Here is a 12998-nt window from a genome sequence, read left to right as displayed (position 1 = left end):
CACACTATCGCTTTTTCCATGGTTGGTGTGAAAAGAAGAAAAAAACATTTGGTTAACATTCACAACGCTACACCCTCTTTTTTTTTGTACGTGTTAATCTGATTTTTTTTTATTCATTTCGTTTTTAGTAATCATATAAAATACCTCGACATCACCGATCAATATTCAGCATTATCCATGTTAACACCCTCCCTTCCCCCTCCTCCACCATCCCTTTCACCCCCTGCCACAAGCACACTCACGCCGTGCCCGTCCCTGCAGCTGCTGGCGTGAGGCGAGGGTGACGGCGATCGATTGGCGGAAGGGAACTGCCAGGGAGGTCCAACAGTACGAGGAAGCAGTGCCCGGCCAATGACTCTGTTCCTGTAGACGTTGTTACCGAGACGGAGGTGAAGGAGAACACTAAGGCCCATAATATCAAACTCTTCGAAACGTTAGTGCGTCTATTATATATTTAAAAAGGCTCTCGCAGAAGCTGTAGGGGTTTCCGTGGGTGATTTCTTGACCCTGGTGGTAGTTTTGGAAGGCTTCTGCGCCAAGACCGGGAAAAAAACATTCATTAAACTCCTCAAAACCTTAGCACGTCTATTTAACAAGGCGGTCGAAGAAATTGTTGGGGTTTCCGTGGGTGATTTCTTGACCCTGGTGGTAGTTTTGGAAGGCTTCTGCCCCATGAACGGAAAAAAAAAAAAACATTCATTAAACTCCTCAAAACCTTAGCACATCTATTTAACAAGGCGGTCGTAGAAATTGTAGTGATTTTCATGGGTGATTTCTTGACCCTGGCGGTAGTTTTGGAAGGCTTCTGCGCCATGACCGGAAAAAAAAAACATTCATTAAACTCCTCAAAACCTTAGCACATCTATTTAACAAGGCGGTCGTAGAAATTGTAGTGATTTTCATGGGTGATTTCTTGACCCTGGTGGTAGTTTTGGAAGGCTTCTGCCCCATGAACGGGAAAAAAACATTCATTAAACTCCTCAAAACCTTAGCACATCTATTTAACAAGGCGGTCGTAGAAATTTTAGTGATTTTCATGGGTGATTTCTTGACCCTGGCGGTAGTTTTGGAAGGCTTCTGCGCCATGAACGAGAAAAAAAACACTCATCGTATCTCTTCTGTGGCCTCCAAAAACGGCCGTAACAAGAACCCAAAACGAGTCTAAAGCCTGAATTCTCCTACTTTTTTTTTTTGTGTTCAGAACGACTATTTCCAAAGGCCGCAAAGGAGATTAGTTGGGTTCTCATAAGTGTTGTTTTTTTTTTCTCATTCACGGTGTAGAAGCCTTGTCAAACTACCACCAGGGTCATAAAAGCACCTCTGGCAACGCACAAAACTCCTGTGAAATCCTTGTTAAATATGTGGAGATGAGTCGGGTTCTCATATTACTAGGCTCATAAGAGTACCCATGGAAATACTAGCGCAGCCTCTACGAAAGCCTTATCAAATGTGTGTGTGTGTGTGTGTGTGTGTGTGTGAGCCCCGAAATATTTGAGAATATGGGCCTAAAACGAATAGGGAATGAATGGTTTCTTTAGTAAGGAAAGGCAAAAACTCAAAAGCTCATCCCCTTTCCAGCGAGACGAACTCACACAGAAAACTTACTGAAAAGCCGAAGACAAGAGACGGGAAAACGTGGAAACGCCTCGTCAACATCCTGCTTACATACACTCTAGTTTTCAGGTGAACTTTGTGAACGAATTAATTTTCTCCGTAAAGGAAAAAAAATGCACACTCGTCCCCTTCCAGCATAGAAAACTTCCTGGAAACCCGAAGACAAGACACAGCAAAGCATGGAAACGCCTCGTCAACATCCTGCTTACATACACTCTAGCCTCCAGGTCAACTTTGTGAACGAATAAATTTTCTCCGTAAAGAATAAAAGACAAACAAAAGACTCGTCCCCTTCCAGCTAGACGGTCGCTTACGGAAACTGCCCCGCGTGGGAAGCCGAGGAACAGGAGACGGCAAAGCTTATAAACGCCCCTTAAGCATCCAGGTTAAAAACTTCTCGCGGTGAACTTTGTGAATGTGCGAATTTGCTCAAAGGCCATAAATTCGTTTCATGAGCTGGTGCGGAGCAAGGAAGACTCGGCAAGGCTCGGCAAGGCTCGGCAAGGCTCGGCAAAGAGTTCACAGCAATTAGTTACCTCCGGGGATAGAGCCGAGGTCCGCGGTTTGGGCCGGTGAGTCGGAGGTGAAGAAGAGCGACTCGCCGAACCCATTGGCGACCATGTTGTCTTGGAGGAACTCGAGGTACTCAGTGTCCCGCGGCTCGTCACCGTAGCCGAAGTGACCGTACTCGTTCTCCACCTAAAAGGGAGAGAGAAACACAGCCGCTATAGTGTTTTGAGATGGTTGAAGGACTGTTGTGAGTCTAAGGACACTATATAGTTCTTGCTCTGTCTGATTAGTGGACTATTACTGAAGTGAATAGTCTCGCCTTAAACTTGAAATTGCACTAACTACTGAGATTTTGTTTGGCATTGAACTTTTAACATTTATTATACTGTTACTGACTGTTTAGTGTATGACCTATAACCTAATATATCTGATTATCTTTTGCCCTAAGCTTTGAACATTTATTATGTTGTCAATGACAGCTTGCATGAACTCTCTTGAATACTCATAATTCCTGAGCAGGAGGCAAATGTGATATAGGTTTCACTTTGCTCGGGAAAAGAAGGAAAAAAAACATGGAATAAGAATCGCCTTCCAATAGAACACCTTGACTCTTTCACTCGACAATTCAAAGCAGCAGGAGAAGAAGAAGCCTTACAATAATCTCCATTCAGAGCGGGAAAACGAAACCGAGAGGAGAGCAGTAAAGTTGGCCGCTCAAGAGCCACAAAGACACGATGGCAACCACTAACCTGCACGGCGATGATGGGCCCACCGCGCGTGAACTGCAGGTCGGCAACGAGGGGCAGGAGGGTGTCGAAGTAGCGGGCGGCGGCCAGCTGGAAGTTCTCGTAGGACTGCCTCACCTGCATCGTGGGGTCCCGTAAGAGGTAGCTGGGAGGAAGGGAAAGAAGCAGGAAAGGGACAAAGGTTAGGTCTAGTTAGGTTAGGTTAGGTCACAGAGGGATGGGCTAGGGTGTGGTAGTGATGGTGGTGATGGCCGTGGTGGTGATATTTCGGGTATTGGTGATAAGGGTAGGGATGTTAGGCGGCCCGTGGGTATTTAAGTGATGTTAAAGATAATTGGTGGCGGTGGTGGTGGCTGTAACGGAGGTATTTCAGTTGTTTTTAATAAGTGGAGGCGGTGGCTGAGTGGATAGCGTAACGGCGCCGCGTCCAGGACGACGCGGGTTCGCGCCCCGTTTGGTGCCACAAGCTAGGATTTTTCAGTCACCGCCGAGTGGCCTAAGACTGGGTACCCACATGCTGTTCAGAAGACCACCTATCAACCTAGATTCTAGGATCAAAGATGAGCTCCGGGGTGCAGCATGAGCCAATGCAAGATGGCGCAACTATAAATACTTGCCTGCGCCACCAAGGGCTGGGCCATACCATTAGGCCCCTCCAAGCAAGCCTACTGATGCCATAGGCGAAAACGTAAATAAAAGGTGGCCCGTGGGTGTTTGAGGTGGTGTTCAAGAGATAGGTGTTAGTGGTGGTGGTGTTATTGTTGTTGTTGGCGGTGGTGGTGGTGTTACTGTTGGTGTTGGTGGTGGTGATGAAGGTGGAGGTGGTATTTCAGGTATGTGTAGGGTGGTGTTCAAGATAATTATTGTTGTTGCTGTTGTTGTTGTTGGTGGTGGTGGTGGGGGTGATTGTGTTGAAAACTAAGTATGGGTTGTGTACTGTCTTTTTATATATGAGATTGTAATAGATAACATCCATCCGGAGGAGAGAGAGAGAGAAAGTAAAAGAATTCACTAGGAAAAGAAACTTGATTTAGCCGAGAAAGTAGATCCTGCAAATTTGTAAAGGAGACGAGGAAGGCATTACATTAGACGTATCGGAATGAAGGATGAAAGGGAATGAGTTAAGACGTACGACTGAAAAAAGGGGGAAACGGGTTGAGAAGCGAGACCTCCTAAAGAGCGGGAGATGAGGTGGAAATTGAGCCTGGTGGATAGCTCCTGGGGAAGGGAGGGGAGACTCAGAAGAAATTGTATTAAGCAGGGAGGCCTTTGTAGAGGGTTTGGGGGACTGTGTGAGACGGAGAAACTTTGGAAGGTATGGGAGGAAAGGAAGAGGAGGATCATTTACATGTTTAGTAATATTTGAGAGAAAGACAGATGGAACAATGAAAGGACTGAAGTGTGTGGGAAGGAAATACGAGACAGAGAGAAGGTATAGGATGAAAGAAAGAGGAGGACCAGTTACAGTGAAGTATATTTAGTGGAGTAACTGAAAGAAGATGAAAGAATGACAACTAGAGAATGCAAGGATGTATACTGTATGGAGGGATATTGGTGGACAGAGAAAGAGAATGAGAAAAAGAGGGAATGGAAGAATGGTAGGACTGGTGTAAGAATGGATTGATGGAGAAGAATGAACGAACGGGAGAGAAAGATAAGAGAAAGAGGGAATGGAAGAGTGACAGGACTGGTGTAAGGGTGGAATGTATAGCAAGGAATGAACTGACAGGGAGAGGATAGGGAATGTATAGCAAGGAATGAACTGACAGGGAGAGGATAGGGAAAGAGGGAATGGAAGAATGAAAGAGTTGGAGGTCTTAGGGATGGAATAAGCGCACAGGGAAAGAAAGGATGCATGAGTAAGATAGCTTTCATATCGACTATCATGAAGGCAAGTAGAAAAAAAAAGAACAGAAAATCGAAAAAAAAAAACATCCGTGTTCAAGACTACTCGTATTCGAAGAGACAGCGACACACCGAACCGTGAACCTGAAGACATGCAAAGACTTCAACTTCCCCACGACCTTTCCGAAGTTGTTGGTTCTCGACGACCTAGTGTGAAAGACGACGAGGAGGAGCCAACGGAGACCCAGAAAGTGATGGATCCCCTTTTTCGTCGTCCCTTCTGCTCCCTTTCCCTACGAGTAACACCCTCAGACAGAAAGATAGATTGATAGATAAAGATAGGTAGGTAGATAAATAGAGACAGACAGAGAGACGGAAAAAGATACAAAGGCTGACATAGAGAAACAGACAGACAGACACACATACAAAAAGGCAAACAGAAAGATAAAGAGAAGCAAGAAGAACAAGAAGGCCAAGTAAAACAAGAGGAACAAGAACAAGAATAAGAAGAATGAGAAACAAGAAAAGATAATGAAGAAGAAGAAGAAAAGGACAGCAAGAACAAATACAAAAATAAAACAAACTTGCACACAAACAAAAAACATACATCATCACACCCGCAATAAACTCCAAACACCTCCTGCTCCAATTCCAACTCCATCTCGACTCTCCTTCTTACCTCGGCATCCCACCGAACTCCCACTCAGAGCAGATGTACGGGCCGGGCCTCAGAATGACGAACAGGTCCTCCTCCTGGGCCATCTGCAGGAAGGAGCGGATGTCCAGGAAGGGCGACATCATCTCCCCAAGCTCCCCGAAGTCGAACTCACCCTGACGCGGCTCATGCAGGTTCCAAGACGTGTACCTGAGGGGGGCGACTTTAGTAATGAGTGTAGTGGTGGTAGGGTAGTGGTAGTAGTTGTTGTAGTTGTAGATGTTGTTGTTGTTGCTGCTGTTGTTGTTGTAGGAGGGGGAGGAGGACCTTCTGCTCGTTCTACCGTTAGGATGACACACACACACACACACACACACACACACACACACACAAGATCACCTCAAACACAACCTCCTAAGCAAACAAACAACCTCCTTGCCCCCTCTCTCTCTCTCTCTCACACACACACACACACACACACACACACACACACATACACACACACACACAAAACTCCTCCCTCACCACCACTCACTCCCCCATCACCCCCCACTCACTCCTCACTCACCTCCCCACAACCCCCATCCCCCACCTCCTCCTCCTCCCTACAACCCCCTACACTTACACCCACACACACTCACGTTTCCACAGCATTCAGCCCCGCCGCCCTGAGCTTCTTGAGGGTGTCGCGCCAGTAGGCCGGGTGGACGCGGAAGTAGTGGAAGGCCCCGGACATTAGGAGGATGGGCTTGTCGTTGAGGGTGAAGGTGTCGCCCTCCGCCACCAGCCCGGAGGTCACGGCGCCCCCCGGAGCATAGTACTCGTAGTAGCTCACCGCCTCGCTCCCCTGAAGGACAAGAGAGTAGAGTTTGTTGGTGTGGGTGGATGTGTTTGGGGGGTGGGAAGTTAGGGGGATGGGGGGTGAGGGTTGTTGTTTGTGTGTGTGTGTGTGTGTGTGTGTGTGTGTGTGTGTGTGTGTGTTGGGATTAAATGGCTATACAAAAATATGTAGGTCTTGTTATGCTTTTTTCGCTCTCGTATGTAAGCTTTTGCTCAGATTTTGCCTTTTCTTTAGTTTTCCAGTTTTCATTCGTTTGTGTTTGGTTGGGTTAGATTCGCTTGTGTTTGTGGTTGTGGTTGTGTGTATAAAACATTACCATCGGTACAGCCCTAATTTCTGATTCCATATATTGCATCATTTGACACACACAAATAAACAAACACACGACACCCCCCCACACCCCACCTTACCTAACCTCACCCCACACACACACACACACACACACACCATCCCCAACTCACCTCACCACACCCACAAACAAACAGTAGCAGGAGCCAGCCAAAAACTTTTATCCTATTTTTTCATCAGGTCATGCGAGGTAAGAATTATAACTCCACCCCCCACCCCCCACCCCCCACACCCCCCAACAGTGAGAAGCAGCAGCAGTACCACCACCTCGACCCCACCCACACGCACTCATCCACACACCCGCACCCATCCACCAACACCCACCTGCCAGGATTGTGTGAAGGGAGAGAAAGAAACCAAGGACGTGCGCGGAAAATTGGTATGAAAGAAGACTTGAAAAGCTACATACCAGACACAACGAAGGAAGAATAACAAGGGCAATAACAAGGTAGGTAATGATGATAATAGTAGTTTAAAGTATACGAATGTTCCGACAGATAAAAGAAAAATTTGTAGACTTATATACCAAACACAACGAGGAAGGAACATTAAGAGCAACTAGAGTGAATGTAAGCAGCTGTAGTAATAGGTTAAAGTGTGAATGTGACGATAGTTTAAAATAATGAATGAATGGCAGAGAGAGAAAGAGAGAGAAAGGAAGGGAGATAATGAGAAAGGTAAATAGGTAGGTAGGTATAGGAATGGCTATGGGACGTTACTAAAAATAGGTTTGGAGAGAGAGAGAGAGAGAGAGAGAGAGAGAGAGAGAGAGAGAGAGACCCCAAGATTCAAACTAAGTAAACTGCCTTTCAAACCTCAAACAAATGATTCCAAACACCATGACTCTGATCCACTGAACCAACGACTTCTTAACTGGAGGAAGTGGTCATCAGGGTAGATAGTTTTAAATGAACTTTTGTCATAGAACAGAAGATGAAGTTTAAACCCTACACATACAACTGACTATAGTAATTACTAACTAACGGGGAGCATACGGGGCTTTCCTTTTCCTTCTCCCAACCAGTGAAATAAGAGATGAGAAAGGGGTGATTAATCTCCTCCCACACCCACTCATTCCTCCCTCCACCCTCCACCCTGACCACGAAGGAGAGAACAACCAATGGAAGGGGGTAGTTGGGGGAGACGAAAGGAGGGGAGAAGAGGAGAGCAGAACGGGGGCGGATGGAATGGGAGAGAAGAGGAGAAGGAGGAAAGAAGGAAGGCAGACGGAAGAGGAGAAGGAGGAGAGCAGAAAGAGGAGAGGGCGAACGCAACGGAAGGGAGGAAAAGAAAGAGGAAAAAGGAGAGGAGAAGAGGGAGAGGAAGGGAAGAGAAGAGAAAGAGGAAAAAGAAAAGGAGGAAAGAGACGGACGGAAGGGGAGAGAAGAAAAAGAGATGAGGAGGGATGCGGAAGGAACAGGAGAAGAGAGGGAGGAAAGGAGGAGGGGAACGGAACGGAACAGAACGGAAGAGAAGGAGAAAGCCAGAGGAGGAAACGGAACGGAACGGGAGAAGTAAAGGAGAAGGAAAAAGAGAAGAGAGAGGAGAGAGAGGAGAGGGAGGGAGGGAAAGGAGTGAGAATAATACCTCCGAGAAGCTTAGTCCCCAGGTCAGTGTTATCTTAATAGCCGATTGGCCTTATCTTTCGTCGCCACGGGGAGACTCGGGGCTTCGAAATACAAGATTAACGATGGGAGGGCACGGCACGGGCATGGTGAAGGCGTGGGGGGGGGGAGGAGTGTGGGGAGGGTGAGCTGGTATTGTGGGTAGGGCTAAGAAAGAGGTATGGATGCGGGTGATGGTTGTGGTGGTGATGGTGGTAGAGGGGTGGGGAGGGGGTATGACAGCCGTGTGGGTGGTGGGGGGACGGGGTGAAATGGATGGGTGTTTTTGGGTGGTGGTGGTGGTGGTGGTGGTGGTGCTGGCGGTGTTGAAGGGGGGGGGGGTAGGGTAGAGGAGACATGGTGGTGGTGTGATGGGAGGTGAGGGACTGATATGGGGAGTGGTGGTCCATGGTGTTCTTTAGTTCGTTTTTCGAGAGGTAAAAGGTTCAGTCTTGTCAGCCCCGCCGCGTACGAAGTGTTACGCAAGATATGGAGGACCTTTGTAAATAATTTAATCTTCTTTGTGACAACGAAAAGGAGAAGATAGAGGCGTTGTGTGTGTGTGATTCACCACGGCCTGATCACGAGTTGGACTCGCTTTCGTCAGCAGGCACCCTCAAGACGTGAGCAAGTGCTCATTGTTGTCGATCTCTGGGTACTGCCAGGACCACACACACCACACACCCCATCCCCATCCCCCTTGCTCAAGGGGGGACAGTAACCACTACTAGTCAACGGAAAGAATCCGGCCTGAGCGGGGCTCGAACCGCTGCCCGCTTGGCCGTGAAGACTTGCTGAGCTACTAGACCGGTGTGTGTGTGTGTGTGTGTGTGTGTGTGAACGCCATCACCTGGCGTGGGAAATCTTGCCTAACACATGACTGGCTCTGTTCAGCTGACCGCCAGGCCTCGAACGCTTCTTATGACGAATTAGAAACACACACACACACACACACACACACACACACACACACACACACACACACACACACACACACACACACACACACACACACACACACACACACACACACACACACACACACACACACATTGCAGTCTTGAATTAATTAGACAAGTTCTCCTTCAGTGTCGTTCCGTATAGCCGAGAATCACCACACAATGCATAGTTACCCGGCCAGGCAGCGCGAGTCGTTCCCAGAGATAGAGCAACTCTTTTACTGGCTTACGATAACTATTGCGTGGATGGACGAAGCAACAAGCCATCGTAGGTCGCAAGCGAGGTGGAGGTAGCGCTGACTACCTCCCTAATGGCAAGGAAGTCAACAGTGGCTACATAAATCATAAACCGTGACCCGGAGATCCACAGGAAGCTTAAATCATTCGTATGCAAGGAAAGACAGGAGAATTGTACAGCTGTTTGGTGAAGGTTCATTAATTGTCCTGTTGTAGCTATAATGTTTATCGGGCGCCTTATTTTGTATACTTACGGAGCCCAAGCAACCAACCATCCGTCTTGGCTCCTAAAACAGAGAATAGCGACACCCCCCTTCCCCCCTTCCCCTCCCCCCCCACTCGCACCCGTCATGCCTTGTGCCAGCAGGAAGGATGGATGGATGGCCGGGCCCTCCGTGACCACAGGAGCAGCTGGAGCACGAGTAGGGAACTTTAGTAATAACTCCAACAGTGAGGGATAGTCTCTGCCTCCAGGCGTGGGGGCCATTTTGTTTATTTTCGATGTGTGTGTGTGTGTGTATGTGCGAGGGAGGGGAATGGGAGGGGAGGGACGTATGTGTATGGGGGGAGGGGTGGGATGTGTATGTCATGGAAGGGTTGTATGTGTGTGGCTGGGAGGGAGGGGGTTGTATGTGTGTGGCTGGGAGGGAGGGGGTTGTATGTGTGTGGCTGGGAGGGAGGGGGTTGTATGTGTGTGGCTGGGAGGGAGGGGGTTGTATGTGTGTGGCTGGGAGGGAGGGGGTTGTATGTGTGTGGCTGGGAGGGGGTTGTATGTGTGTGGCTGGGAGGGAGGGGGTTGTATGTGTGTGGGGGTTGTGGGGAGGTGTGTGTGTGTGTGTGTGTGTGTGTGTGTGTGTGTGTGTGTCAGAAAGTTTCATAACCAGCACCATTATTCGTTCCTAATGGGTCGACCTACAATGTAAATTACTGCTTATACGAACCTACCTTATCTTCTCCCCTGCTATAGCTATAACCAGTTACCTAGTGTCTTAATAGCAGCAGGACTAGCATGAAGGGGGGGAGGGGGATCCTTAGTATATAGCAAAAAGGCAAGACATTCATTCGCACATCAGCAGTGACGCCAGTGATGTTTATAAGGAGCAGTAAGTAGCTGGCTTTTTTTTTCATTATTGTTTTCTTTTTTTTACGCCATTGCACTGTCTCCTCTGCTGTAAAAAAAATGATAAATGAAATAATGCAGGCAGGGGTCAAACTTTAGAGTGTGTGTGTGTGTGTGTGTGTGTGTCTGTGTGTGTGTGTGCGCGGCCAGCAGGGGATGGAGTGCAAGGGTCCGCTCGTCCACTCACGGCCTGGGGTTGCATGTGCTCTGAATGATAATGAATTATAGCCTTTATTCGTCCCTCGTCGGACATTCTAATGAAAGGAAACGAGGCATCTTAATGAAAAATACCACAGATTTAATCATTTTAGTCTCGTGTCCCGCGGAGCAATGGAAGGAAAAAGAGGAAATGTTAATATCCTACCTACATCTTCCGCGCGCGTGTGTGTGTGTGTGTGTGTGTGTGTACTGTCCCTCGTCTACAGATTCGTCCGTGTATTCTGTAAGGTATCACACTGGTAGCAGAAGAAGGACGATGCAACTTTTATACGTGTGCTGACTCAAAATTGGTTGTCGGCAGCTAGATCAACAGAGTATACCAGTGCTTTTCACGCGCAGAACATGACGTCAGCGGCAGTGGGATAGAGAGAGCATATTTTGTCGATCTAGGTTGGCAGTACACACTATGGGTCGTATTAAAAGACATATCGCCCCCTAAGAACACATAATTGAAGAGGCTTTCGTAGGAGTTGTGAGCATTTCCAGGGGTAGTTTTATGACCCCGGTAATAGTTTGACCCTTCTTCTGTACCCTGAGCCTAAAAAAAAACTTATTAGAACCTGATTGATCCCCCCTTTGACCTTTAGAAATAGCTGATGTGAGAAGCGAAAGTGTCTTGTATTACCAGCCTATATACTTCACGCCGCCTCAACGCTCTCATTTCTTGGATCACTATGAGTACCAGACCGTACCAGACGTCATCCCTTGCTGCGGACTCAGGGCAACCGTGGCATCCAAATAATCACATTTTACCCGCCGCAGGTTTTCCACGGTATCAAAATAAGGAGTGACTGCTTCGTATACATAGCGCCGTCTGGCCGACTAAGAACCGAAACAGACTCACTGATGCGTAACTGATATAATAATAAGGACGTTGACCCCCATTAGCACAGTTGACGAAACCTTAGCAATATGTTAGTCAGTGCTGTGTGTGTGAAGGGAGGGGGTCTCATACATACATACATACATACATACATATATACATACATACACGCACTACAAATGAAATGGAAAAAAAGAAACGTCTTGTATGGGCAGATGGGGAATGAGTTGGGCCGCGGGCGAGCCAGGTGGAGCCAATAGCGCCACAGGGTCAAACAGTCACTTCCGAGTGTGGTTTGGAGTCTCGGGGGAAACCTCTCATTAGGCTCGTTAAAGGAGGCGAGAGGTGGAGCGCGACTGTTCCCCCACTGTGCTTATGGCGGCCGTATTTAACACTTACGTGCTTGTATTTAATATTAACTTCCCCATCGCGGAGGAGAAAAGTGTCAATTAGCGAGGCGGCAGGTCGTGGAGAGGCGCGTGCCGGAAGGGCGGGAGGGCCAGGGGTGGGCCGCTCCTTGGCCGACGGTGGACCAGCTGCTGAGGCGGCGGCGCGGGCGTGGACCGTCCCGGGTGATTATGGTCGGGTATTGTCAGACGCTACCGCCTCTCACAACAACTGTTTCCATGAGCCGAAAGTGAAATCTGTCGGGTTCTAATGAGTGTTGTTGTTTTTTTGTTGTTTTTTTAGCTACCAAAAGGGTCATGAAACTACCCCTGGAAATGCCACCCAAAAAATTCCTATGAAAGCTTAGTCAAATATTTGTGTGCTTGGGCGCCGAAATGTTTAAGAATGTTCCGCGGGTGTTTGTGGGCACACGGCGGCACCCACACACACACACACACACACACACACACACACACACACACTAAAGGGCGGAGGATCTCAATCACGGACACATGCACAACGCGTCAAGCAAAACTAATCTTCTTGTTAATACTACAGACAATATCTTGGTGCCGGGAGGAATTAGGTGAACGCGCTGACACACTGGTTTTGACACGTGTAATCCATCGCTTGAAGTGGAATGGAACAACGTCATCATCATACCGTTTACTTATACTCTTTATTTGCATCTTCATTTCTTATTGTTATGTTTTTTTTTTTATATATTTTTTTTTTGACGTTCTGATTCTTTTTGACGTTCTGTTTTATATATTGTCTTTCTTTTGGTGGTTTGATTTTATATTACCCTTTTTTTTGCTTTTATTTTTTTATCTTTATTTTTTTTGTTGTTGTTGTTGGTCATATCGTTCGCGCATACTCTGTTCCTGCATCTTCCGGAGCCTTCTCAGAGCAGCCGAGGAGAGACAGAACTGTTATTTATTTACATCAGAGAAAACAGTCAAGGGCAAACGTGAAAAACAGCGGGACAAAAAAAAAGCCCGGAAAAGTACTGGACCCCAAAAGAAAATGGACACTCGAGCATCTCTTCGCCGGCAAGTGTGTGTGTGTGTGTGTGTGTGTGTGTGTGTGT

The 12998-nt window shown here is 47.6% G+C and overlaps 1 protein-coding gene across 1 annotated transcript in view; it reads right to left on the bottom strand.

The window, feature by feature from the left end:
- The window catches only part of LOC127005649 (beta-galactosidase-1-like protein 2), a 56026-nt gene that overhangs the window by 39839 nt on the left and 3189 nt on the right, over positions 1-12998 (bottom strand). The window contains exons 2-5 of the mRNA XM_050874698.1: positions 6012-6217; positions 5395-5580; positions 2874-3015; positions 2151-2313 (exon numbers count right to left, since the gene is read on the bottom strand). Of these exons, the coding sequence (XP_050730655.1) occupies positions 2151-2313; positions 2874-3015; positions 5395-5580; positions 6012-6217 (697 nt within the window). The remainder of the gene's footprint in view (positions 1-2150; positions 2314-2873; positions 3016-5394; positions 5581-6011; positions 6218-12998) is intronic.

The sequence above is a fragment of the Eriocheir sinensis genome, chromosome 3, assembly GCF_024679095.1.
Source record: "Eriocheir sinensis breed Jianghai 21 chromosome 3, ASM2467909v1, whole genome shotgun sequence".
Taxonomy (NCBI): Eukaryota; Metazoa; Arthropoda; class Malacostraca; order Decapoda; family Varunidae; genus Eriocheir; species Eriocheir sinensis.
Note: the sequence above shows the minus strand (reverse complement) of the source record. Positions and strands in the feature narration are given on the sequence as shown.